Here is a 27,737-nt window from a genome sequence, read left to right as displayed (position 1 = left end):
TCGAGAGCAGAGAGAGGGAGAGAGAGTGACTGTCGAGAGCAGAGAGAGGGAGAGAGAGTGACTGTCGAGAGGGAGAGAGAGTGACTGTCGAGAGGGAGAGAGAGTGACTGTCGAGAGGGAGAGAGAGTGACTGTCGAGAGGGAGAGAGAGTGACTGTCGAGAGGGAGAGAGAGTGACTGTCGAGAGGGAGAGAGAGTGACTGTCGAGAGGGAGAGAGAGTGACTGTCGAGAGGGAGAGAGAGTGACTGTCGAGAGGGAGAGAGAGTGACTGTCGAGAGGGAGAGAGAGTGACTGTCGAGAGGGAGAGAGAGTGACTGTCGAGAGGGAGAGAGAGTGACTGTCGAGAGGGAGAGAGAGTGACTGTCGAGAGGGAGAGAGAGTGACTGTCGAGAGGGAGAGAGAGTGAGACCGTCGAGAGGGAGGGAGGGAGGGACCGTCGAGAGGGAGGGAGGGAGGGGACCGTCGAGAGGGAGGGAGGGAGGGACCGTCGAGAGCGGGGAGGGAGGGAGGGAGGGACCGTCGAGAGCGGGGAGGGAGGGAGGGAGGGACCGTCGAGAGCGGGGAGGGAGGGAGGGAGGGACCGTCGAGAGCGGGGAGGGAGGGAGGGAGGGACCGTCGAGAGCGGGGAGGGAGGGAGGGAGGGAGGGACCGTCGAGAGCGGGGGAGGGAGGGACCGTCGAGAGCGGGGAGGGAGGGAGGGAGGGAGGGACCGTCGAGAGCGGGGAGGGAGGGAGGGACCGTCGAGAGCGGGGAGGGAGGGAGGGAGGGAGGGACCGTCGAGAGCGGGGAGGGAGGGAGGGAGGGAGGGACCGTCGAGCGCGGGGAGGGAGGGAGGGAGGGAGGGACCGTCGAGAGCGGGGAGGGAGGGAGGGAGGGACCGTCGAGAGCGGGGAGGGAGGGACCGTCGAGAGCGGGGAGGGAGGGACCGTCGAGAGCGGGGAGGGAGGGAGGGACCGTCGAGAGCGGGGAGGGAGGGAGGGACCGTCGAGAGCGGGGAGGGAGGGAGGGACCGTCGAGAGCGGGGAGGGAGGGAGGGACCGTCGAGAGCGGGGAGGGAGGGAGGGAGGGAGGGACCGTCGAGAGCGGGGAGGGAGGGAGGGAGGGACCGTCGAGAGCGAGGAGGGAGGGAGGGAGGGACCGTCGAGAGCGGGGAGGGAGGGAGGGAGGGACCGTCGAGCGCGGGGAGGGAGGGAGGGACCGTCGAGCGCGGGGAGGGAGGGAGGGACCGTCGAGCGCGGGGAGGGAGGGAGGGACCGTCGAGAGCGGGGAGGGAGGGAGGGAGGGAGGGAGGGACCGTCGAGAGCGGGGAGGGAGGGAGGGAGGGACCGTCGAGCGCGGGGAGGGAGGGAGGGAGGGAGGGACCGTCGAGCGCGGGGAGGGAGGGAGGGAGGGACCGTCGAGAGCGGGGAGGGAGGGAGGGAGGGACCGTCGAGAGCGGGGAGGGAGGGAGGGAGGGAGGGAGGGACCGTCGAGCGCGGAGCGACTGACCGGCGAGAGGGCAGAGGGCGAGACACTGACCAGCTGCAGTGCTGAGCAGAGGGGCCCCGATAGCTCTCCTTACATTCTTTTTCTCCAAGTTATTGAGCTGGAGGCAGTATTGTTGAGCAACCAGCTACCAGAATTGACCTCTGAGAGAAAAATAAATTAGCCAGGGTTCCCACTCCTGGTCGTCACCCGATCGCGCCCTCCCGATAGGTGCCCCTCTGCTCGGGACAGTGTGGAGCTCGGATGTGCTGCCCCTCCAGGTGGGAGAACCTAACGGTGTTCCGTGTTTACTTGGGACACGCTCTGTGAAAGATGGCTACTCGGGTGAAGTGCAGGAGAGGTGCCTCGGCCTCCAAAATAGTACCCCAGCGGGGGGGAGCCTGAGGCTTCAGGAAAGGACGCCAGAAAGTTTAGGAGCGTGGGATGAATCGGGTTCGGGTCGTGTTTTAAGCTGTATCCCATTTCTCTCAATTTTTTGTGTTACATTGAATAACACAGCACAGAAACGGGCCGTTCGGCCCAACTGGTCCGTGCTGGTGTTTATGCTCCACACGAGCCTCCTCCCTCCCTACTTCATCTCACCCTATCACCATATCCTTCTATTCCTTTCTCCCTCATGTGTTTATCCAGCTTCCCCTTAAATCCATCTCCGCTATTCCCCTCGACCACTCCATGTGGGAGTGAGTTCCACATTCTCACCACTCTCTGGGTGAAGAAGTTTCTCCTGAATTCTCTATTGGATTTATTGGTGACTATCTTATATTTATGGCCCCCTAGTTCTGGTCTCCCCTCCACAAGTGGAAACATCTTCTCTACGTCTACCCTATCGAACACCTTCATAATTTTAAAGACCTCCATCAGGTCACTTCTCGGCCTTCTCTTTCCTAGAGTAAAGAGCCCCAGCCCGTTTAGCCTTTCCTGATAATTATACCCTCTCAGTTCTGGTGGTATCCTTGTAAATATTTTTTTGTACCTTCTCCAGTGCCTCTATATCCTTTTTGTAATATGGAGACCAAGTGTGGTCTAACCAAGGTTCTACACATGTTGTACTCAGTTTAATGTTTTTATCTGTGCTTTTCCCCTCTCCCGTTCTCCCCTAACCCCCCCTTCCTCCTCCATTCCAGCGAACCCTGCGTATATACCGCCGCCTCTCTGCCAGCCGGGAGAGTTCGCCTGCAAGAACGGACGCTGTATTCAGGAGCGCTGGAAGTGCGATGGAGACAATGACTGCCTGGATAACAGCGACGAAGTGCCAGAAATCTGCCGTATGTATCTGAAATGTACCCGGCCGGTCGTGACTCGTGGCGTCTTGGCTGCACAGAGAGAACGAGCGGTTGAAGCTTTTCCGCGAGAGCTTTTTAAGAGAAAAAAAAACGTAATTGTCGCATTTTGGAAGGAAGAATGAGGAGAGGCAGTATGTACTGTACCAGGATAAACTAAATGGTAAAGTTCTCAGGAACAGAGGGACCTGGGGGTTTACATACACAAATCTTTGAAGGAGGCAGGACAAATTGATGTGGCTGTTGAAAAAAGCATGTGAGATTCCTGGGCTTTATAAATAGAGTACAAAAACAAAGAAGTTATGCTAAATTGTTATAAATCGCTGGTTAGGCCTCAGCTGGAGTTGAGCGTCCGATTCTGAGCACCACGCTTTAGGAAGGATGTCCAGCCCTTGGAGAGGGTGCAGAGGAGATATACTGGAACGGTAGCAGGGATGAGGGACTTCAGTTATGTGGAGAGACTGGAGAAGCTGGGGTTGTTCTCCTTAGAGCAGAGAAGGTTAAGGGGGAGGTTTAATTAGAGGCGTTCAAAATCAAAAATTTTGATAAAGTAGATGGGGAGAAACTGTTTCCTACTGGCAGGAGGGTCGGTAACCAGAGGACACAGATTTAAGCTAATCGGCAAAAAGAACCAGAGGAGGAGATGAGAATGTTTTTTTACACAGCGAGATGTTATGATCTGCAATGTGCTGTCTGAAAGGGCGGTGGGAGCAGATTCAATAGTAACTTTCAAAAGGGAATTTGAAGGGGAAAAATTGCAGGGTTATGGGGAGAGAGCAGGACTAACTGGATAGCTCTTTCAAAGAGCTGGCATAGGCGTGATGGGCTGAATGGCCTCCTGTGCTGTATCGTTCTACGACGCCTGCTAAACGTGGGAACAGAGCTGTCACTGGGTTTATCCCAGTAAGGAAGCTTTGAGGAAAAAAAATGGGCGGAAGCGACTGAGAGGGTTACAAGACGACAGTAGAAAAGGGAACCCTACTTAGGATGAGGAGTGTCAGCCTCGATTATGCGCTCAAGCCTCTGGAGTGGGGCTCGAACCCACGACCTACTCCCTCGGAGGCGAATCTGCTACCCACTGAGCCACGGCTGACACCTAAATAAGATCACCCTGGAGCGTACCTTTTTCTGTCGTGGGGTGACACCGGTATTAACGCTGTGACGTACGATCTCGCGTTTCTGAATTGTTTGCCTCTCTGCCTGAACTATTTATCTCTGTAACCCCCGACAACCCTCCGAGATCTCGTCGCTCCTCCAATTCTGGCCTCTTGCGCGTCCCTGATTTCCGTCGCTCCCACCACTGGCGGCCGTGCCTTCAGCCGCCTGGGCCCTAAGCTCTGGAATTCCCTCCCTAAACCTCTCCTCTTTTAAGATGCTCCTTAAAACCCACCTCTTCGACCTGTCCTAATGTCTCCTTCTGTGGCTCGGTGTCAGATTTTTTTGTCTGATTTTTGGTCCTGTGAAGCACCGTTGGTCGTTTGACCGCACTAAAGGCGCTGTATAAATGGCGGGGGGCTGTTGCTCATTGCTCCCTCCTTTTCCAGACCAGCACACCTGCCCCTCCGACCGCTTCAAATGCCAGAACAACCGGTGCATCCCGATCCGATGGCTCTGCGACGGGGACAACGACTGCGGAAACAACGAGGACGAGTCGAACGCCACCTGCTCAGGTAACGGCCGCGGTCCTTCTCTTGACGGCTGGCGGGGCGGAGCGTGGGGCGGGGGCTGGGATGTGTTCAGGGGAAGTGTTTGGTTGGGGGAAGCGGCTCGTTAACACCTTCCGGGAACCGGGCCGCGCCCCGGCTCTGGGTCGGGGTGGGGGTGCGTTTAACGAGAAAGACAAAACCCCGTCGTGGGGCGTGAGTGGCGAATAGCGGCCCCCCGGCGGGAATGAATTGGGTTGTCGGGTCACGCTAAATCACTTGTCCTCGCTGTGATGCCTAGGTTAATCCGTCTGGGGGCCGGGGGGGGGCTGAGTAGCAAACAACGTGGTGGTGAGACTTAACCTCGTGGGTGCAGAGGTGTCCAGGTGTGTAGAGTTCCACCAAAGGACTTGGCTTGAAAGATTCCGGAGTGTTTTGTTATTTTTCAAGTAAGTTGTAAGTCTAGCATTGTTTTGCATCGCTGGGTCAAAATCCTGGAACTCCCGACCGAACAGCACTGTGGGAGAACCGTCACCACACACAGACTGCAGCGGTTCAAGAAGGCGGCTCACCACCACCTTCTCAAGGGGCAACGTGAGATGGGCAATAAATGCCGGCGATGCCCGCAGCCCCAGAGTGAATAATTTTTTAAAAAATTGATTGTTTCTTCCGTGTAAGTTTATTCCTTCTAATAAATCCCGCTGGCCGTTGAACCGAGCCTGGTCCGTGCGGTTTGGTGAGGTGGCGTTCCTTCAGCCAGCTCAAGAGGCTGGGAAGGTGTGATGAGGGTCCCGTGCGACCGCAGGATCTCGGCGCAAAGCATAGTCGTTAATTCCGTGGCACGTTGAACCCGTTCACCCCTGCGCGTGCGCGATTACGCACTTCAAGCGACCGGAGACGCGGGATCCGCCTGTGCAATCTTCCCGGCTGGTCTGAACGCAGCAAGTTCTGCGAGACAGCCCCGGGTTGTACCGCAGAGCTGGAGCGCGTAACCTTCTCGCCCCGCGGGAGGCGGGAGTGCTACCGACTGAGCCAAGCTGCACGCAAGCTGAAAATTCATGTCCCCGTCAGGAGCGTAAGAATTTGGCCATTCCTTCCACAGGCCACGTACACAATCCCTGCCGTGGATTCCTCCCAATTTATTTAATCTCCTGAGGGGGCGGGGTGACTAACTTATCCGCAGGCAGACGTTTGAACTGTCATCGAACTGCCTCGTCAACCCCCCCCCACCATCCCACCCCGGGGGAGTCTTGTGAAACTTATCAACGTGGCACTATTCGACTCCGATCAGATGCATTCCACACATGGAATTTCCATGACTCCAGTCGCAAAGGAATTGTCGGTTCTGTGGAGTGTTTGGTCATCTGGGTTGATACTTAACCCTGAGAAATTCAAACTGCATTCTTGAGCAGGTCTTTAAACAGCTCCGTCCATTTTGCTTCTGCTGTCCACCCCTGCCCGCCTGTCCTGAAAGCGTTAACTCCGCGTTGGGACCTGCAGCCATCAACTTGCTTGCTGTGGTGCGTAGGAACAGGAGGAGGCCCATTCAGCCCCCCTCGAGCCTGTTACACAAGGAACAGGAGGAGGCCATTCAGCCCCCCTCGAGCCTGTTACACAAGGAACAGGAGGAGGCCATTCAGCCCCCCTCGAGCCTGTTACACAGGAACAGGAGGAGGCCCATTCAGCCCCCTCGAGCCTGTTACACAGGAACAGGAGGAGGCCCATTCAGCCCCCTCGAGCCTGTTACACAGGAACAGGAGGAGGCCATTCAGCCCCCCTCGAGCCTGTTACACAGGAACAGGAGGAGGCCCATTCAGCCCCCCTCGAGCCTGTTACACAAGGAACAGGAGGAGGCCATTCAGCCCCCCTCGAGCCTGTTACACAGGAACAGGAGGAGGCCCATTCAGCCCCCCTCGAGCCTGTTACACAAGGAACAGGAGGAGGCCATTCAGCCCCCCTCGAGACTGTTACACAGGAACAGGAGGAGGCCATTCAGTCCCCTCGAGCCTGTTACACAGGAACAGGAGGAGGCCCATTCAGCCCCTCGAGCCTGTTACACAGGAACAGGAGGAGGCCATTCAGCCCCCCTCGAGCCTGTTACACAGGAACAGGAGGAGGCCATTCAGTCCCCTCGAGCCTGTTACACAGGAACAGGAGGAGGCCCATTCAGCCCCTCGAGCCTGTTGCACAGGAACAGGAGGAGGCCATTCAGCCCCCTCGAGCCTGTTGCACAGGAACAGGAGGAGGCCCATTCAGCCCCCTCGAGCCTGTTACACAGGAACAGGAGGAGGCCCATTCAGCCCCCCTCGAGCCTGTTGCACAGGAACAGGAGGAGGCCCATTCAGCCCCCTCGAGCCTGTTACACAGGAACAGGAGGAGGCCCATTCAGCCCCCTCGAGCCTGTTACACAGGAACAGGAGGAGGCCCATTCAGCCCCTCGAGCCTGTTGCACAGGAACAGGAGGAGGCCCATTCAGCCCCCTCGAGCCTGTTGCACAGGAACAGGAGGAGGCCCATTCAGCCCCTCGAGCCTGTTACACAGGAACAGGAGGAGGCCATTCAGCCCCTCGAGCCTGTTACACAGGAACAGGAGGAGGCCCATTCAGCCCCCTCGAGCCTGTTACACAGGAACAGGAGGAGGCCATTCAGCCCCTCGAGCCTGTTACACAGGAACAGGAGGAGGCCATTCAGCCCCTCGAGCCTGTTACACAGGAACAGGAGGAGGCCATTCAGTCCCCTCGAGCCTGTTCTGCCATTCAGTGAGACCATGCCTGATCTGTACCGCAACTCCATTTACCCGCCTTTGCTCCATATCCCTTGCTACCCGTACCCAACAAAAATCTGTTCACCTCAGTCTTGAAAATGTCAATTGATCCGCACAAGATTCCATGATAGCTATTGATTTAAATCTATCTTCCTTTCTGACGAAAGGCCTTCAACCTGAAACGTTAACTCTTGTTTCTTTCTCCACAGATGCTGCCTCACTCGCTGAGCATTTTCTGTTATTATTTCAGGTTTCCAGCATCCGGGGTATTTTTTGCTATTGATTTAAATCATCTGTCTGTTCCCTGGTTGAAAGTGATTCCCAACGAAATGGCCAAAAGCTGACTCTTGTTTTTTTTTTAAACCCCCTGCCCTTTTTCCGCTCCAGCACGGACCTGCCCGCCCAACCAGTTCTCCTGCGCCAACGGTCGGTGCATCCCCAACTCCTGGACCTGTGACCTGGACGACGACTGCGGTGACCGCTCGGATGAGCCGGCCTCTTGCGGTGAGTGGACCGCGGCGTCGCCAGGGTTCGAGCGGGGAGCGCGGGCCTCGAGGGCCTTGCCGAGAAGTACAGAAACCAGCTGTGCAGCTTCCCATCCGCTGTTTGCTGTCGCCGCAAACAGCTGCACATTCAGACGCTCCGTGCCAAAGTGATTCATTATCCCAGACAGCTAGGGGTCGGCGATAGCTAGCGCCAACACAGCACCGTGTACTGATTATCTCAGCATCGTGGAACCTTACAGCACAGGAGGAGGCCATTTGGCCCATCGTGCCAGTGCCTGCTCTTTGAAAGAGCTGTCCAATTAGTCTCTTTCCCCTGTAGCCCTGCAAACTTTTCCCCTGCAGCCCTGCAAACTTTTCCCCTGCAGCCCTGCAAACTTTTCCCCTGCAGCCCTGCAAACTTTTCCCCTATAGCCCTGCAAACTTTTCCCCTGCAGCCCTGCAAACTTTTCCCCTGCAGCCCTGCAAACTTTTCCCCTGCAGCCCTGCAAACTTTTCCCCTGCAGCCCTGCAAACTTTTCCCCTGCAGCCCTGCAAACTTTTCCCCTTTTTCCCCTGCAGCCCTGCAAACTTTTCCCCTGCAGCCCTGCAAACTTTTCCCCTGCAGCCCTGCAAACTTTTCCCCTGCAGCCCTGCAAACTTTTCCCCTGCAGCCCTGCAAACTTTTCCCCTGCAGCCCTGCAAACTTTTCCCCTGCAGCCCTGCAAACTTTTCCCCTGCAGCCCTGCAAACTTTTCCCCTGCAGCCCTGCAAACTTTTCCCCTGCAGCCCTGCAAACTTTTCCCCTGCAGCCCTGCAAACTTTTCCCCTGCAGCCCTGCAAACTTTTCCCCTGCAGCCCTGCAAACTTTTCCCCTGCAGCCCTGCAAACCTTTCCCCTGCAGCCCTGCAAACCTTTCCCCTGCAGCCCTGCAAACCTTTCCCCTGCAGCCCTGCAAACTTTTCCCCTGCAGCCCTGCAAACTTTTCCCCTGCAGCCCTGCAAACTTTTCCCCTGCAGCCCTGCAAACTTTTCCCCTGCAGCCCTGCAAACTTTTCCCCTGCAGCCCTGCAAACTTTTCCCCTGCAGCCCTGCAAACTTTTCCCCTGCAGCCCTGCAAACTTTTCCCCTGCAGCCCTGCAAACTTTTCCCCTGCAGCCCTGCAAACTTTTCCCCTGCAGCCCTGCAAACTTTTCCCCTGCAGCCCTGCAAACTTTTCCCCTGCAGCCCTGCAAACTTTTCCCCTGCAGCCCTGCAAACTTTTCCCCTGCAGCCCTGCAAACTTTTCCCCTGCAGCCCTGCAAACTCTTCCCCTTCAGCCCCTATCCAATTCCCTTTTAAAAGTTACTATTGAATCTGCTTCCACCACCCTTTCAGGCGGCGCCTTGCAGATCATAACAACTCGCCGCCTGAAAGGTTCCTTCCTCACCTCCCCTTCTGCTTCTTTTGCCAGGGCCCCGCCAATCAGGCACGAAAAGACATACTTGCTCTCGAGGCAGTACAAAGAAGGTTCACTCGGTTAATCCCGGGGATGAGGGGGCGGACATATGAGGAGAGGTTGAGTAGATTGGGACTCTACTCATTGGAGTTCAGAAGAATGAGAGGCGATCTTATTGAAACATATAAGATTGTGAAGGGGCTTGATCGGGTGGATGCGGTGAGGATGTTCCCAAGGATGGGTGAAACTAGAACGAGGGGACATAATCTTAGAATAAGGGGCTGCTCTTTCGAAACTGAGATGAGGGGAAACTTCTTCACTCAGAGGGTCTGTGGAATTTGCTGCCCCAGGAAGCTGTGGAAGCTACATCATTAAATAAATTTAAAACAGAAATAGACAGTTTCCTAGAAGTAAAGGGAATTAGGGGTTACGGGGAGCGGGCAGGAAATTGGACATGAATTTAGATTTGAGGTTAGGATCAGATCAGCCATGATCTTATTGAATGGCGGAGCAGGCTCGAGGGGCCGATTGGCCTCCTCCTGCTCCTATTTCTTACGAGAGCGCCGGGGCAGGCACGATGGGCCGAATGGCCTCCTTCCTGTGCTGCGTGATCCTGTGAAGTAATGATGAATGCGGGTAGGGATTTGGAGAGTTTGAACGCTTAACCTTGTTCTGTTTTTTTGCAGCCTATCCGACTTGCTTCCCGCTGACCCAGTTCACGTGCAACAACGGTCGATGCATCAATATAAACTGGCGCTGCGACGCTGGTGAGTCAGACAGCGCCGCCCGTTATATCTCTCTCTCTCTTTTGTTGGCTTCTGCTCGGTTTCTTCCCGTTGCAGGGCTCGAATCGGCAGCAGCCAATTGCTCTCGGCTCGTGAGGCAGCGATCGCGATTCTGGAGAGAAATGTTCTCCCGCTTACACTTCTGACTGGTCCCCTTCCGTTTGTGATGGTTTTTCTCCGATTCAATTCCCCCCCCCCCGCAATCCACCCTGGTTCCCAGTGTTTTATCAGATGACACACTCCCGGGGACCCCCTGTAAATACTGACACTCCCAGGGAACTCCTGTAAATAATCACACTCTCCCGGGGACCCCCTGTAAATACTGACACACTCCCCGGGGACCCCCTGTAAATACTGACACACTCCCCGGGGTCTCCCTGTAAATACAGACACACTCCCAGGGATCCCCTGTAAATAATGACACGGTCCCGGGGATCCCCTGCAAATAATGACACACTCCCCGGGGTCTCCCTATAAATGCTGACACACAGCAATAACTTGTATTTATACAGCGTCTTTAACGTAGTAAAACCTCCCCAAGGCCCTTCACAGGAGCGTAAATCAGACACAAATTCAACACCGAGCCACATAAGGAGATATTAGGGACAGGTGACCAAAAGCTCCGTCGAAGAGGTAGGTTTTAAGGAGCGTCTTAAAGGAGGAGGGAAGAGAGAGGCGGAGAGGTTTAGGGAGGGAATTCCAGAACTTAGGGCCCAGGTGGCTGAAGGCACGGCCGCCGATGGTGGAGCGATGGAAATCGGGGGATGCGCAAGAGGCCAGAATTGGAGGAGTGCAGAGATCTCGGAGGGTCTTAGGGGCTGGAGGAGGTTACAGAGATAGGGAGGGGGGGCGAGGGCCATGGAGGGGTTTGAAAACAAGGATGAGAATTTTAAAATCGGTGTTGTCAGACTGGCAAATGCTTATTGATCAGAGGGAAGGTAGAATTATAAACAATTTTACAACACCAAGTTATAGTCCAGCAATTTTATTTTAAATTCACAAGCTTTCGGAGATTTTCTCCTTCCTCAGGCAAATGTTTCAAGAGCTCCTTGAAGCCTACGCATTTATACATATTGAACAATACATGGTGTTTACAGACTGCCCCTGCAACTGCCCGTTGCCAAGGCAATCACCGTGTTCAGACAGAGAGGTGTCATCTGCAGAACCCCCGAATACACATTCAACAAAAAAACAAACAGGGAAAAAAAACAGAGAAAACAACGGGCAGTTGCAGGGGCAGTCTGTAAACACCATGTATTATTCAATATGTATAAATGCGTAGGCTTCAAGGAGATCTTGAAACATTTACCTGAGGAAGGAGAAAATCTCCGAAAGCTTGTGAATTTAAAATAAAATTGCTGGACTATAACTTGGTGTTGTAAAATTGTTTACAATTGTCAACCCCAGTCCATCACCGGCATCTCCACATCAGAGAAAAAAAACACAGAGAGAGGCAGAAACATCCGGAAGGCAGAGAGAGCCAGCAAATGACCCATTATATTAAAAACAGATAACATTTGTTCGCTGGTGGGGTAACGTGTAGCGTGACATGAACCCAAGATCCCGGTTGAGGCCGTCCTCATGGGTGCGGAACTTGGCTATCAATTTCTGCTCGACGATTTTGCGTTGTCGTGTGTCTCGAAGGCCGCCTTGGAGTACGCTTACCCGAAGGTCGGTGGATGAATGTCCATGACTGCTGAAGTGTTCCCCGACTGGGAGGGAACCCTCCTGTTTGGCGATTGTTGCGCGGTGTCCGTTCATCCGTTGTCGCAGCGTCTGCATGGTCTCGCCAATGTACCATGCTCTGGGGCATCCTTTCCTGCAACGTATGAGGTAGACAACGTTGGCCGAGTCACAGGAGTATGAACCATGCACCTGGTGGGTGGTGTCATCTCGTGTGATGGTGGTATCTGTGTCGATGATCTGGCATGTCTTGCAGAGGTTACCGTGGCAGGGTTGTGTGGCGTCGTGGACGCTGTTCTCTTGAAAGCTAGGTAGTTTGCTGCGAACGATGGTCTGTTTGAGGTTGGGTGGCTGTTTAAAGGCGAGTAGTGGAGGTGTGGGGATGGCCATAGCGAGGTGTTTGTCCTCATTGATGACATGTTGAAGGCTGCGGAGAACATGGCGTAGTTTCTCCGCTCCGGGGAAGTACTGGACGACAAAGGGTACTCTGTTGGTTGCGTCCCGTGTTAGTCTCCTGAGGAGGTCTATGCGATTTTTTGCTGTGGCCCGTCGGAACTGTCGATCGATGAGTCGAGCGTCATATCCCGTTCTTACTAGGGCGTCTTTCAGCGTCTGTAGGTGTCCATCGCGTTCCTCCTCGTCTGAGCAGACCCTGTGTATTCGCAGGGCCTGTCCATAGGGGATGGCCTCTTTGACGTGGTTAGGGTGGAAGCTGGAAAAGTGGAGCATCGTGAGGTTGTCCGTGGGCTTGCGGTAGAGTGAGGTGCTGAGGTAGAATTAGAGAGGGATGAGAGCAGGGTCTGATCAGTTATGTATTCCAGTTGCATAATGTCGGCCCGTGGCTCAGTGCGTCGCACTCTCGCCTCCGAGTCTGAAGGTCGCGCGTTCGAGTCCCACTCCAGAGACTTGAGCCCGTGATCCAGGCCGACACTCCCAGTGCCAATACTGAGGGAGCGCTGCACTGTCGGAGGGTCAGTACTGAGGGAGCGCCGCACTGTCGGAGGGTCAGTACTGAGGGAGCGCTGCACTGTCGGAGGGTCGGTCCTGAGGGAGCGCCGCACTGTCGGAGGGTCGGTCCTGAGGGAGCGCCGCACTGTCGGAGGGTCGGTACTGAGGGAGCGCCGCACTGTCGAAGGGTCAGTACTGAGGGAGCGCCACACTGTCGGAGGGTCGGTACTGAGGGAGTGTCGGAGGGTCGGTACTGAGGGAGCGCCGCACTGTCGGAGGGTCAGTACTGAGGGAGCGCCGCACTGTCGGAGGGGCAGTACTGAGGGAGCGCCGCACTGTCGGAGGGTCAGTACTGAGGGAGCGCCGCACTGTCGGAGGGTCAGTACTGAGAGAGCGCTGCACTGTCGGAGGTGCTGTCTTTTGGATGAGGCGTTAAACTGAGGCCCCTGCCTGCCACCTTGGGTGGACGTAAACGATCCCATTGCACTGTTGGAAGAAGAGCAGGGGGGAGTTCTCCCCAGGTGTCCTGGGGACAATATTTATCCCTCGACCAACATCGCTAAAACAGGTTACCTGGCCATTATCACTGCTGTTTGTGGGATCTTGCTGTGCGCAAATTGGCTGCCGCGTTTCCTACATTACAACAGTGACCACACTTAAAAAAAAAACAAGTACTTCATTGGCTGTAAGGCGCTTTGGGACGCCCTGAGGTCGTGAAAGGCGCTGTAAAAATGCAAGTTCTTTCTTTCTGTCTATTCCGAGGGGCCTGTGAACCTCCTCCCGAGCTGAGACTCCAGTCTTGGAGCATGAATGTGGGGCTGTGGGGAACCTCCAGGCTTGGCCCATTGGCACCCCGGTAAATATTTACCAGGGCCCTCCTACGCTTCTAATTTGGCGAGCCACCTTTCCTTGTTGCACCCTTCCATACCTCCTAAAGTCTGTTCCCCGGCCAGTCCCAGCTATTTGAAAGTTAACGGGAATCGTGCATGTTCACTTTCCTTCCCCCCCCCCCATTTGAAGTTCAGAAACCCACTTGAAGTTACGTCGAGTCTGCAGCATAGAAATAGGCCATTCGGCCCGTCTGGTCCATGCCGGTGTTTATGCTCCACACGAGCCTCCTCCCTCCCTACTTCATCTCACCCTATCACCCTATCCTTCTATTCCTTTCTCCCTCATGTGTTTATCCAGCTTCCCCTTAAATCCATCTCCGCTATTCGCCTCAACCACTCCATGTGGGAGTGAGTTCCACATTCTCACCACTCTCTGGGTGAAGAAGTTTCTCCTGAATTCCCCGATTGGATTTATCAGTGACTATCTTATATTTATGGCCCCTAGTTCTGGTTTTCCCCCACAAGTGGAAACATCTTCTCCACGTCTACCCTATCGAACCCCTTCATAATTTTAACGACTTCTATCAGGTCACCCCTCAGACTTCTCTTTCCTAGAGAAAAGAGCCCCAGGCTATTGAGCCTTTTGATAGTTATAACCCTCTCATTGCTGGTATCATCCTTGTGATTTTTTTTTTCAACCTTCTCCAGTGTCTCTATATCCTTTTTGTAATATGTTGACCAGAACTGTGTACAGTGCTCCAAGTGAGGTCCAACCAAGGTATATGGAGACCGGAACTGTGCACAGTGCTCCAAGTGTGGTCCAACCAAGGTATATGGAGACCAGAACTGTGCACAGTGCTCCAAGTGTGGTCTAATCAAGGTTCGATACAAGTCCCAAATAACCTCCCTGCTTTTCATTTACACCCCAATAGAAATGAACCCCCACTCTTGCCGTTTGCTGCTGCTGATATCGGCCCTCCTTCACTTCCCCCCTCCCCTCTGTGCTGCTGTGTTTTGTCCGACCTTTTAAACGTTTTTTGTTTGTTTGTTTTTTTAGCAGTAATTTCGAAGTGCCTTTCTTTCATTGTTTGTTTTTTTTTTCCTGGTCGTTGTTGCTGTCGTCTGTTTGTCTCATTTAGTGTTGTACTTGAAGGCTCTGCCTCCTGTCTGTGTCATCCCCCTGCCAACTGTGTCCTGTCTCGGTTGATTTCTATGTTTCAGATGACGATTGTGCTGATGGCTCTGACGAGGGGCGTTGTGCCCACATTTACGGTCAGTGCGTAGATCAGCATGCACCGCACTCGACCTGTCAACTCTGATTCTAGCTGCTACCTCACATCACTAACTCCCTTCAGCTTTCAGCCCAGGCGCGGGCGGGCTCTGGAGTGAGGCGGGGCGGGGGATTCTGTGCAGGAATTCCTCTCCAAGAACTAGCATTTTCAAAACCTTTTATTTTCCAAGCCTGTAATTTCACTGGGGATGTGTAATCAGATTCACAGAGACAAATCAACGGGGTAGCGAGCTTAATAATCAAGCACGACTAGTTAAACGCTAGGTTATCTGGCCATTATCATGTTGCTGCTTTCAGGAGCTTGCTGTGCACAAATTGGCTCAATAGTGGGGGGTGGTAGACAGCAGAGGAGAAGAGAGAGTCCATGAGGACTGGAGTACAAGGGGGCAGAGGTCATGCTGCAGCTATACAAAACCCTGGTTAGACCGCACCTGGAGTACTGTGAGCAGTTCTGGGCACCGCACCTTCGGAAGGACATATTGGCCTTGGAGGGAGTGCAGCGTAGGTTTACTAGAATGACACCCGGACTTCAAGGGTTAAGTTTCGAGGAGAGATTACACAAATTGGGGTTGTATTCTCTGGAGTTTCGAAGGTTAAGGGGTGATCTGATCGAAGTTTATAAGATATTAAGGGGAGCGGATAGGGTGGATGGAGAGAAACTATTTCCGCTGGTTGGGGATTCTAGGAGTAGGGGGCACAGTCTAAAAATTAGAGCCAGACCTTTCAGGAGTGAGATTAGAAAACATTTCTACACACAAAGGGTGGTAGAAGTTTGGAACTCTCTTCCGCAAACGGCAATTGATACTAGCTCGATTGCTAAATTTAAATCTGAGATAGATAGCTTTTTGGCAACCAAAGGTATTAAGGGATATGGGCCAAAGGCAGGTATATGGAGTTAGATCACAGATCAGCCATGATCTTATAAAATGGCAGAGCAGGCACAAGGGGCTGAATGGCCTACTCCTGTTCCTGTGTTCCTGTGATAGAATAGACAGACATTGACTCTGGATATGCTGAGCTTATTGGGATGAATGCCCTTTCCTCACCCTTGTTTTAAGGTCTTCAAGTAACTGTGATCTGCACAACATCACAACTCAGATGTATATATACTAAGTGTCAGCCTTGGCTCAGTGGGTAGCACACTCGCCTCTGAGTCAGAAGGTCGTGGGTTCGAGCCCCCACTGCAGAGACTCAAGCCCCGTAAACCAGGCTGACACTCCCAGTGCAGCGCTGAGGGAGTGCCGCGCTGTCGGAGGGACCGCGCTGTCGGAGGGGACGTTGAACTGAGGGCCGTCTGCCCTTTCAGGTAGACGTAAAAGATCCCACGACCACTATTTTGAAGAGGAATAGGAATCTATCTGGAAATTCAGGCCTGAGGTTGAAGTCTTGTTTAATCAGCAGCGGGTTCGATGCTATTTATAGGGCCGCCCAAATCAAGCTGGTTTGTTGATCTGGAGTCCTTAGACTGTTGTGGCTATTGCTGAGTCCTGCCAGATTAGAGAGGTTTTTGCTTTTCGTTCATTGTCTTTTTACGAAAATGTTTTTGCATTTTGTCCCATCCCCTCCCAACTCGGCTCTCCATGGTGTCCCGCTGTAGGTAGGACAGGCCAACAGACTGAATCTTGTCTCGTTGGACGCCAGTCTCTGTGCTGTTGATTGAAGCAGTACTTAATTGAGTGATGCCCATGTTTTGCTTTCCTCGCCTTACGGTGTTGGCCATGGCTCAGTGGTCAGTTAGAAGGTGGTGGGTTTGAGCCCCACTCCAGAGATGTGAACACGTAATCTAGGCCATCACACCCCTAGTGCCAGTACCGAGGGAGCGCTGCCATGTCTGAGGTGGCGTCTTTCAGATGAAACGTTAAAACGTCTGCGCTCTCAGGTGGATGTAAATCTGTGTCCTCTGGTTACCGACCCACTGGCAGGAGGGTCGGTAACCAGAGGACACAGATTTAAGATAATTGGAGAAAGAACCAGAGAGGGAGATGAAAAGAATTTTTTTTTTACGCAGCGAGTTGTGATGATCTGGAATGCGCTGCCTGAAAGGGCGGTGGGAGCAGATTCAATAATAACTTTCAAAAGGGGAATTGGATAAATACTTGAAGGGGAAAAATTGGCAGAGCAGGGGGGGGGCAGTGGGACTAAGGGGGTCGCTCTTTCAAAGAGCCGGCACGGATATAATGGGCTGAATGGCCTCCTTCTGTGCTGTAAGAGTCTATGAAAGGCAGGTTTGGAGATGAGGAACGGCTTGGGAAATTGGAGTTTGTTCCTTGCTTTGGAAAATGCTAGTTTAAGAAAATAATTGCCGTACAAAATTTTTGTTTCTTGCCTTGTGTTTTTGTTATTAAATTAATTTTTACTGAAAATTAATTTGACTGTTTGCCAAGCTTTAACTCGGAGCTAAAACCCTCGAGCGCTTTCTTCGGGTCAGGGGTGTCCGTCCTGCAACCTTAGAGTCGAGTGCAGCCACCGAGCCCTTGCTCGCCTTCTCTCCGCGGCGGGCGGGTGCGCGCCCTCTCTCTTCGCCCCCCACCCCCCCCCCGGGCGGCGGGCGCTTAACGTGTCCCACAAAGACTCAAAGCTTGGACACCCCTTCCTCATGATATCAAGTAGCAGTGCTCGAAACGCACTAACGTAGAGGAGAGTGGGAGCGTAGTTGCTAAATTAACTGAAGCTTGGTTAAGTATCTGTTTATCCATACTGCTTTTCCCAGTTGCACTTACATCCACAAGCTTCACAACAAATAATAATGAGTCACATTGTTACTCCAAGAACTCTTTATTTCCCCCCCCCCCCCCAACCTCCCCATTCACTGAGAGACATCTCATTTCAGAGTAACAGTGTGTGGTGCATGGTGTGATCTATGCAATTTCTGTGTTGCTTGTACTGTTTTCGTTACTTGTTGCTTGGGATGTTTTAATAATCGTTGGTTGATTTATGTGATCAGAAGCGAAATGATTTAATCCGTGACAGGCTTGTTTGTGTCTATTTTAAATTGTTCGTCCGTTAAACCGACGATGACTCGAAAACCATTCCCTATTTTATTTTCCCTTTGGGTTCCCCCCGTTCTGATTAAGGGATCGTAGGTCCCGCAGCTCACGGTGGGTGGCCTCGCTGGTAGCTCGCACAAGTGACCTTTCATCTGTGAGCCTGTGTGACGAGGAGGAGAGGGGAAAGGGGAGGAGGAGGGGGAGAGGGGAGGAGGAGGAGGAGGAGGAGGAGAGGGGAAAGGGGAGGAGGAGGAGGAGAGGGGAAAGGGGAGGAGGAGGAGGAGAGGGGAAAGGGGAGGAGGAGGAGGAGAGGGGAAAGGGGAGGAGGAGGAGGAGGAGGAGAGGGGAGGAGGAGGAGAGGGGAGGAGGAGGAGGAGGAGAGGGGAGGAGAGGGGAGAGGGGAGAGGGGAGGAGAGGGGAGAGGGGAGGAGAGGGGAGAGGGGAGGAGAGGGGAGGAGAGGGGAGAGGGGAGGAGAGGGGAGAGGGGAGGAGAGGGGAGAGGGGAGGAGAGGGGAGAGGGGAGGAGAGGGGAGAGGGGAGGAGAGGGGAGAGGGGAGGAGAGGGGAGAGGGGAGGAGAGGGGAAAGAGGAGGAGAGGGGAAAGGGGAGGAGAGGGGAAAGGGGAGGAGAGGGGAGGAGGGGAGGAGGAGGAGGAGGAGGGGAGGAGGAGGAGGAGGGGGGAGGAGGAGGAGGGGGGAGGAGGAGGAGGGGGGAGGAGGAGGAGGAGGGGGGAGGAGGAGGAGGGGGGAGGAGGAGGAGGAGGGGGGAGGAGGAGGAGGGGGGAGGAGGAGGAGGAGGAGGGGGGAGGGGAGGGGAGAGGGGGGGGAGGAAGAGAGATAGAGATAGGAGAGGTGAGGAAAGGGGGAAGACCATGGTCAGAACCTGAACTGCGGACGTCCCAACGCACCACAGCTTGTGTGTGTTGTTTTTTAAACTGCAGTGGCCGTCCTGTGAAACCGTGTGAGATTCCCCGTGTCAATTCGCATTATGCCTGGGCTCCTGCCCAGTTTAAACATGCTCCCGAGAGATTGAGCACCTGCCCTGCGAACCCACTGACCTCTTTTTGACATTTCAAACACTGCTCTGGCTCCTTGCGCGTAAACTTGAAAATGTTGAAGTCAGCAGAGCCCGAGAAATGTTCCATCCCCGATGTTAACACCACTTCTGTCGTTTTTATCTTCTTTTCACTCTCTTTTAAGTCCCCCTCCCTCCCCTTCACTTTCCATGCTCTCCTCCCTTTCAATCTCCTCCGCACCTCCCGCCGATTCTGTCGACCATTCGTTGCGGGGCGAATAGCGCCGGCATCTCCAAGGGTGTTCTCCACGCATGACACAAATCAGAGGCACGGTTCAGTAGTCCGGGGAGGGACACTGCATCCCCGAACCCCCGCACACCGTATTAACTCGAATATAGCAGTCCCCCCAAAACTGAAACTGAATGTCGTGTCGCTTCTTAAAAGGTGTGGTTTGAACACGAGGTAATCTGTGCTTTTGTCTGTTTCCTGGATTGTGACGTGCGCCGCTAACAATCCCGTGCTCAGTTGGGGGAGTGGGGTTTAACGTCTCCTCGCGGACCAGGAAACACGGGAGGAGAAGCGGGGGGGTTTTTTTTTTGTGTGTGTGCGCGCTGTGGAGTTTCACCCCCCACCTGCCTGCTCTTGCTGTTCGCCCTCCCAGATAATGACTGCGGCGACGGCAGCGACGAGGCCGGCTGCACCCACTCCTGCTCCAGCGCTCAGTTCAAGTGCAACAGCGGACGCTGCATCCCCGAGCACTGGACCTGCGACGGCGACAACGACTGCGGGGACTACAGCGACGAAACCAATGCCAACTGCACTAATCAAGGTGGGTGCCCGCGTGGCGCTAATCCCGGTGGGTGCCCGCGTGGCGCTAATCACGGTGGGGGCCCGCGTGTGGCGCTAATCACGGTGGGGGCCCGCGTGGCGCTAATCACGGTGAGGGCCCGCGCGTGGCGCTAATCCCGGTGGGGGCCCGCGTGGCGCTAATCACGGTGGGGGCCCGCGTGTGGCGCTAATCCCGGTGGGGGCCCGCGTGTGGCGCTAATCCCGGTGGGGGCCCGCGTGTGGCGCTAATCCCGGTGGGGGCCCGCGCGTGGCGCTAATCCCGGTGGGGGCCCGCGCGTGGCGCTAATCCCGGTGGGGGCCCGCGCGTGGCGCTAATCCCGGTGGGGGCCCGCGCGTGGCGCTAATCCCGGTGGGGGCCCGCGCGTGGCGCTAATCCCGGTGGGGGCCCGCGCGTGGCGCTAATCCCGGTGGGGGCCCGCGCGTGGCGCTAATCCCGGTGGGGGCCCGCGCGTGGCGCTAATCCCGGTGGGGGCCCGCGCGTGGCGCTAATCCCGGTGGGGGCCCGCGCGTGGCGCTAATCCCGGTGGGGGCCCGCGCGTGGCGCTAATCCCGGTGGGGGCCCGCGCGTGGCGCTAATCCCGGTGGGGGCCCGCGCGTGGCGCTAATCCCGGTGGGGGCCCGCGCGTGGCGCTAATCCCGGTGGGGGCCCGCGCGTGGCGCTAATCCCGGTGGGGGCCCGCGCGTGGCGCTAATCCCGGTGGGGGCCCGCGCGTGGCGCTAATCCCGGTGGGGGCCCGCGCGTGGCGCTAATCCCGGTGGGGGCCCGCGCGTGGCGCTAATCCCGGTGGGGGCCCGCGCGTGGCGCTAATCCCGGTGGGGGCCCGCGCGTGGCGCTAATCCCGGTGGGGGCCCGCGCGTGGCGCTAATCCCGGTGGGGGCCCGCGCGTGGCGCTAATCCCGGTGGGGGCCCGCGCGTGGCGCTAATCCCGGTGGGGGCCCGCGCGTGGCGCTAATCCCGGTGGGGGCCCGCGCGTGGCGCTAATCCCGGTGGGGGCCCGCGCGTGGCGCTAATCCCGGTGGGGGCCCGCGCGTGGCGCTAATCCCGGTGGGGGCCCGCGCGTGGCGCTAATCCCGGTGGGGGCCCGCGCGTGGCGCTAATCCCGGTGGGGGCCCGCGCGTGGCGCTAATCCCGGTGGGGGCCCGCGCGTGGCGCTAATCCCGGTGGGGGCCCGCGCGTGGCGCTAATCCCGGTGGGGGCCCGCGCGTGGCGCTAATCCCGGTGGGGGCCCGCGCGTGGCGCTAATCCCGGTGGGGGCCCGCGCGTGGCGCTAATCCCGGTGGGGGCCCGCGCGTGGCGCTAATCCCGGTGGGGGCCCGCGCGTGGCGCTAATCCCGGTGGGGGCCCGCGCGTGGCGCTAATCCCGGTGGGGGCCCGCGCGTGGCGCTAATCCCGGTGGGGGCCCGCGCGTGGCGCTAATCGCAGATTGGAAACGGTCCGCGAGGGGTTAATATACTCCTCCTCGGAGAGCTGCCCCTTTACTGTCTCGTTTAGCGCAGCCCTGGTGTCTCAGTGCTGTCGGCTGGGATTAAAGGTCACACCTGGAGCGCAGAGGATTCCAGATCCACGGATCCTTGGGTGCGTCCTCGCTAGAAGCGCTGGCTACTGAGACGGTCTCTCGCCTCTTTTGAAGGCGGTGCCGTCAATCAGGCCTGATCAGTGGCATGGAGACCCTCGTCTCCAGGGTTCCAGACCCCCGCAGTAAATGCAGCTCAATTTCACCCCCAGCACCAATGAATTTCTTGACTAATAGATTTGCGTGGTTCGTGCAGACCCAGTGTGTCTCGCTTTCCACTTTGAACCCTTCGATAATTTAAACCATGCCAGGACTGAAATGCGTACTCTGTTATCTAGATGATGTAGTACAGGCGTAGCCTGGTGTGCTTGGGACCACTGAAGTGTCAGCCCAGATTAGGTGCTCCAGGTCCTGGTGTGGGGCATGAACCCATCAGTTCCAGGGCAATCCACCGTGGGCAGGTCCCTGCACGATTTACATTCCGTAGAAAGCGTCCCATTTCCACCAGCCCAGCACACCTTCACCCGTGACGCTGCCGCAGTTCACGTTATCGCCCTTTAAAGTTATGAAGGGGTGCGATAGGGTGGACGTAGAGAAGATATTTCCACTCGCATGGGTGGGCGGGGGGTGGAGAGGAGTCCAAAACTAGGGGGCCATAAATATAACATAGTCACTAATAAATCCAATCGGGAATTCAGGAGAAACTTCTTCACCCAGAGAGCGGTGAGAATGTGGAACTCACTCCCACATGGAGTGGTTGAGTGGAATAGCGTAGATGCGTTTTAGGGGAAGCTGGATAAACACATGAGGGAGAAAGGAATAGAAGGATATGGTGATAGGTTGAGATGAAGTCGGGAGGGAGGAGGCTCGTGTGGAGCATAAACGCCGGCATGGACCAGTTGGGCCGAATGGCCTGTTTCTGTGCTGTAAAATTCTATCTAATTCTGTGTAAATCACTCAGTAAACATTGTGAATGTTTTTCATCGATCGAATTGCTCCCAAAACGAATATATGATTTCTTGGTTTAATAATGGAATGATTGAGGGATTTTGATGGAGTAAATAAGGAGAAACTGTTTCTAGTGGCAGGAGGGTCGGTAACCAGAGGACACAGATTTAAGATAATTGGGGAAAGAGCCAGAGGTGGGGAGATGAGAACGTTTATTACGCAGCGCGTTGTGATGATCTGGAACGCGCTGCCTGAAAGGGCGGTGGGAGCAGATTCAATAATAACTTTCAAAAGGGAATTGGATAAATACTTGAAGGGGAAAAATATTCGCAGGGCTATGGGGAAAAGGTGGGGGGGGTGGGTAGTGCGACTAATGTGGTAGCTCTGTCAAAGAGCAGGCGCGATGGCCCGAATGGCCTCCTGTGCAAAATGATTCTACGACCCAGAGACGAGCCCTACCAACAAGGGAAAGGGGGGAAAGAGAGAGGAAGCAGTGCCATTAGTTTCGGATTGCTCAACCTAAGAGACGATGGGCTCGAATGGTCTCCCGTGCTGTAAACTTGTATAAGTGAGCCAAGCTGACACTGGCGGTAATAAGCCCCCGACCGTGCATTTGCTTTGCAGCTACCCGCCCGGCTGGCGGCTGCCATGCCGATGAGTTCCAGTGCCGTATGGACGGGCTGTGCATCCCCATGCGTTGGAGGTGTGACGGGGACACGGACTGCGTAGACTCCAGCGACGAACGGAACTGCGAAGGAGTGACGCACATGTGTGACCCAAACATCAAGTTTGGCTGCAAGGATTCTGGTGAGCTCAATCTGTTGGTTAACCTTTTGACTCCCGCTGACCCCCCCCCCCCCCAACCTGAGATGAAGTAGGGGTGGGAGGAGGCTCGCGTGGAGCATGAGCGCCGGGGCGCGGACCAGTTGGGCCGAATGGCCTGTTTCTGTGCTGTGCGTTCTATGTAAAACTCGGACGTAAACAGCGCCACCATCGGGCGGGAGTGTGAAATTACGACGTGACTGGTTTACATAGGCAGTCCCCATTATAAACGTGGGCATAACTTGACAACAGGACATGAGGGTTTTGTAGGTGGGAAATGTGTACAGACTTTGCCTCCCCAACAATGCTCTTGTGACTTAGGGGTTCAGGTACACAGATCATTGAAGTGCCATGAACAGGCGCAGAAAATAATCAATAAGGCTAATGGAATGCTGGCCTTTATATCTAGAGGACTGGAGTACAAGGGGGCAGAAGTTACGCTGCAGCTATACAAAACCCTGGGTTAGACCGCACCTGGAGTACTGTGAGCAGTTCTGGGCACCGCACCTTCGGAAGGACATGTTGGCCTTGGAGGGAGTGCAGCGTAGGTTTACTAGAATGATACCCGGACTTCGAGGGTTAAGTTACGAGGAGAGATTACACAAATTGGGGTTGTATTCTCCGGAGTTTCGAAGGTTAAGGGGCGATCTGATCGAAGTTTATAAGATATTAAGGGGAACGGATAGGGTGGATAGAGAGAAACTATTTCCGCTGGTTGGGGATTCGAGGAGTAGGGGGCACAGTCTAAAAATTAGAGCCAGACCTTTCAGGAGCGAGATTAGAAAACATTTCTACACACAAAGGGTGGTAGAAGTTTGGAACTCTCTTCCGCAAACGGCAATTGATACTAGCTCAATTGCTAAATTTAAATGTGAGATAGATAGCTTTTTGGCAACCAAAGGTATTAAGGGATATGGGCCAAAGGCAGGTATATGGAGTTAGATCACAGATCAGCCATGATCTTATCAAATGGCGGAGCGGGCACGAGGGGCTGAATGGCCTCCTCCTGTTCCTATGTTCCGATGATACGGCTAATGGTTTAAAATATTCCTTCGGCAGGGCGCTGCATCAGTAAGACCTGGGTCTGCGACGGCGACAACGACTGCGAGGACAACTCGGACGAGGAGAACTGCGAGGCTCTGGTCTGCAAACCCCCCTCCCACTCCTGCGCCAAAAACGCGTCAGTCTGCCTCCCGCCCGAGAAGCTGTGTGACGGAAATGACGACTGCGCCGACGGCTCGGACGAGGGAGACCTCTGCGGTACGTCGCCGCGGCGCTGGGGGTTTGGGTCTCGACGATAACATTTCCCACATCCGTCTTTCTCCTTTCGCTGGAGGCGCCTGCAGTGGCTGGGATCAACCGGGGTGGGGTTTATATTCATTCGGGGTGGGGGGGGGGGGTGGCGTCGGCGTCGGCGTCACTAGCAAGGCAGGCATTTATTGCCCATCCCTAGTTGCCCCTTGAGTAGGTAGTGGTGGGCCGCCTTCTTGAACCCCCGCAGTCCCGTGCGGCGAAGGGACTCCCGCCACGCCGTTGGGTCGGGAGTTCCAGGATTTTGACCCAGCGACGATGAAGGAACGGCCGATATATTTCCAAGTCACGGTGCTGCAGCGGTCTTGATGCAACTGATTTGTCTTCGTCGAGGGCAGTTGGGAGTCAACGAGATCGGTGTGGGGACTGGAGTCACATATAGGCCCAGAGCGGGTAAGGACGGCAGGTTTCCTTCCCCTAAAAGGGACGTTTTATGACAATCCGACAGCTTCACGGTCACTTCTACTGAGACCAACTTTTTTTATTCCCAGTTTTTTTTTAAAACTGAATTCTAATTCGCAAAACTGCCCACGGTGGGATTTGAACTCGCGTTCTCCAAGGATTATTAGTTCCAGGCCTCTGGATTACTAGTCCAGTAACATAACCACTACACTACCGTGCCCTTAGGGCGCTGGCTGCCCTCCACCAGGCGCAGATTCTCCGTGACACGGGTCCAGATGTTGAGTGCGGGCAGGATATTTGACTGTGTGGGGCATCACTGCTGGTCCTGTTCTCACCCACTTTCCACCGGTGATTTATTTATTTTTTTTGGGTAGAATTTGAGCCAGGAGCAGGAACGATGACTGATTTCCACTCCTCTGTCCTCCCCGCATGGCATTGCACCGCTCTCATATCTTCCAGCTGAACGTGGGAAATCGCATGGGAGATAAATCATAATAATTACAGTGTGCGTTACGTAGCCTGTGCTCGCTGACCGACGTTGGCTCCCGGCCCAGCAACGCCTCGGTTTTAAAAAATTCTCATCCTCCTGTTCAAATCCCCTCCGTGGCCTGGCCTCGCCCCCCCTCCCCCATCTCTGTGACCTCCGAGACTTCTGCGCTCCTCCAATTCTGGCCTCTTGCGCGTCCCCCCGATTTCCATCGCTCCGCTATTGGCGGCCGTGCCTTCAGCCACCTGGGCCCTAAGCTCTGGAATTCCCTCCCTGAACCTCTCTGCCCCTCTCTCCTCCTTTTAAGACGCTCCTTAAAACCGACCGCTTTGACCGAGCTTTTGGTCACCTGTCCTAATATCTCCTTATGTGTCAAATTTTGTCCTGTGAAGCGCCTTGGGACTTTTTACTGCGTTAAAGGCACTGTATTATGCCCCATGTCATATCCTCCAAATCAATGTGAGCAATTACATGGGGCAGACACAATATTAAACAATCATACATTGTGGTAACTGCTGCAGTTGTATCCTCCAACTCACTGTGCTCAAAGCCGATCGCTAATAGTCGAGATTGGCCCTGATTTAAACACAATGTACTAAATGCTCTCTGAGCACCATGCAGCACGCCACGTCCCCAGATGCTGCACAGCTCGTGTCGTCCTGCTGTGAAAGTTTAAATTTACAACCGCTTCTCGTCCCTTTTGATTTTCTTTCTTCCTCTCCCCTCTCCTGCCTCCGAGGCCTCTCCCTCACATCTGTCTTTCTGTTGGATGGAACCTGCTGAATTTGCTCACTGTCACTGTTGCCGGGGCTACGCGGGGAGTCGATCAGGGATCTGGGGGTACAGCTACACAATCGTTGCAAGAAGCGACACAGGTTAACAAGGCCGTTTAACCAAAAAAAGCAGAGCAAACACTGGGGTCCATTTCCAGAGGGATAGAATTGAAAAGCAGAGAAGTTATGTTTAACTTGTATAGAACCTTGGTTAGACCACACTTGGAGCACTGTGCACAGTTGTGGTCTCCATATTATAAAAAGGATATAGAGGCACTGGAGAAGGTGCAAAAAAAGATTTACTGGGATGATACCAGAAGTGAGAGGTTATAACTATCAGGAAAGGCTCAGGGTCTTGCCTATAGAAGAGAGAAGGCTGAGGGGGTGACCTGATAGAGGTCTTTAAAATTATGGAGGGGTTCGATAGGGTAGACGTGGAGAAGATGTTTCCAATTGTGGGGGCAGACCGAAACTAGGGGTCCTTAAATATGAGAGAGTCAGTAATAAATCCAATCGGGAATTCAGGAGAAACTTCTTTACCCAGAGAGTGGTGAGAATGTGGAACTCGCTCCCACATGGAGTGGTTGAGGTGAATAGCAGAGATGCATTTAAGATGAAGCTGGATAAACACATGAGGGAGAAAGGAATAGAAGGATATGGTGATAGGGTGAGAGGAGGCTCGTGTGGAGCACAAACACTCGCAGAGGCCTCTTTCTGTGCTGTAAAGTTTGATGCAATTCTGTGTAAAAGCAGCCTCGGAGCTGATGGTTAGGAGTGGAGGTGACGGGGAGGAAGAAATGATTGTTGCTGATCTCTGTGCTACTTGGCCCTGGAGCTTGCCAGACACAGTACAAACGATATTTTCTTCTTCCAGTTTCAAACTTGAGACCCAAACATCCAGGCAGATATTGTTTTTGTCGATGTTTTGTCTGCTTTTTTTGACCCTTCTAAATTTGTTGTGGTGTGTCAGCAGCTTGGATTCAGGATATTAATATCTGCTTTAAACTAGTTGTGCCAAGACTGCTGTCAACTTCTTCCTGTCCAGTTAAGTTATGTCATTTAGTTTCTCCTAAGTTTGTAAAGCTTTTCAATTTTTTCCCTTTTCCCCTTCCTTTTTTTATGATTTTTTTTTTTTGTGCGCTTCTCAAACTAAGTGATGGAACACCTTCCACTTTGGTTCAGTATCGAGCGTTTGATACGTGTTAGAGTAAAGCTCCCTCTACACTGTCCCATCAAACACTCCCAGGGCAGGTACAGGGTTAGATACAGAGTAAAGCTCCCTCTACACTGTCCCATCAAACACTCCCAGGGCAGGTACAGGGTTAGATACAGAGTAAAGCTCCCTCTACACTGTCCCATCAAACACTCCCAGGGCAGGTACAGGGTTAGATACAGAGTAAAGCTCCCTCTACACTGTCCCATCAAACACTCCCAGGGCAGGTACATCACGGGTTAGATACAGAGTAAAGCTCCCTCTACACTGTCCCGTCAAACACTCCCAGGGCAGGTACAGGGTTAGATACAGAGTAAAGCTCCCTCTACACTGTCCCATCAAACACTCCCAGGGCAGGTACAGGGTTAGATACAGAGTAAAGCTCCCTCTACACTGTCCCATCAAACACTCCCAGGGCAGGTACATCACGGGTTAGATACAGAGTAAAGCTCCCTCTGCACTGTCCCATCAAACATTCCCAGGGGCAGGTGCAGGGTTAGATACAGAGTAAAGCTCCCTCTACACTGTCCCATCAAACACTCCCAGGGCAGGTACAGGGTTAGATACAGAGTAAAGCTCCCTCCACACTGTCCCATCAAACACTCCCAGGGCAGGTACAGGGTTAGATACAGAGTAAAGCTCCCTCTACACTGTCCCATCAAACACTCCCAGGGCAGGTACAGGGTTAGATACAGAGTAAAGCTCCCTCTACACTGTCCCATCAAACACTCCCAGGGCAGGTACATCACGGGTTAGATACAGAGTAAAGCTCCCTCTGCACTGTCCCATC

At 54.4% G+C, this 27,737-nt stretch overlaps 1 protein-coding gene across 1 annotated transcript in view; it reads left to right on the top strand.

Moving 5' to 3' along the window:
* The window catches only part of LOC137306880 (low-density lipoprotein receptor-related protein 1-like), a 252,054-nt gene that overhangs the window by 47,576 nt on the left and 176,741 nt on the right, over nucleotides 1–27,737 (top strand). Inside the window, 7 exon segments of the mRNA XM_067976269.1 lie at nucleotides 2,610–2,750; nucleotides 4,310–4,435; nucleotides 7,559–7,675; nucleotides 9,777–9,857; nucleotides 19,290–19,457; nucleotides 22,564–22,746; nucleotides 23,821–24,021. Coding sequence (XP_067832370.1) covers nucleotides 2,610–2,750; nucleotides 4,310–4,435; nucleotides 7,559–7,675; nucleotides 9,777–9,857; nucleotides 19,290–19,457; nucleotides 22,564–22,746; nucleotides 23,821–24,021 — 1,017 coding nt within the window.

This window comes from Heptranchias perlo, chromosome X (genome assembly GCF_035084215.1).
Source record: "Heptranchias perlo isolate sHepPer1 chromosome X, sHepPer1.hap1, whole genome shotgun sequence".
Lineage (NCBI taxonomy): Eukaryota > Metazoa > Chordata > Chondrichthyes > Hexanchiformes > Hexanchidae > Heptranchias > Heptranchias perlo.
The sequence above is the reverse complement of the archived record's forward strand: the minus strand, read 5'-3'. Positions and strand labels throughout refer to the sequence as shown.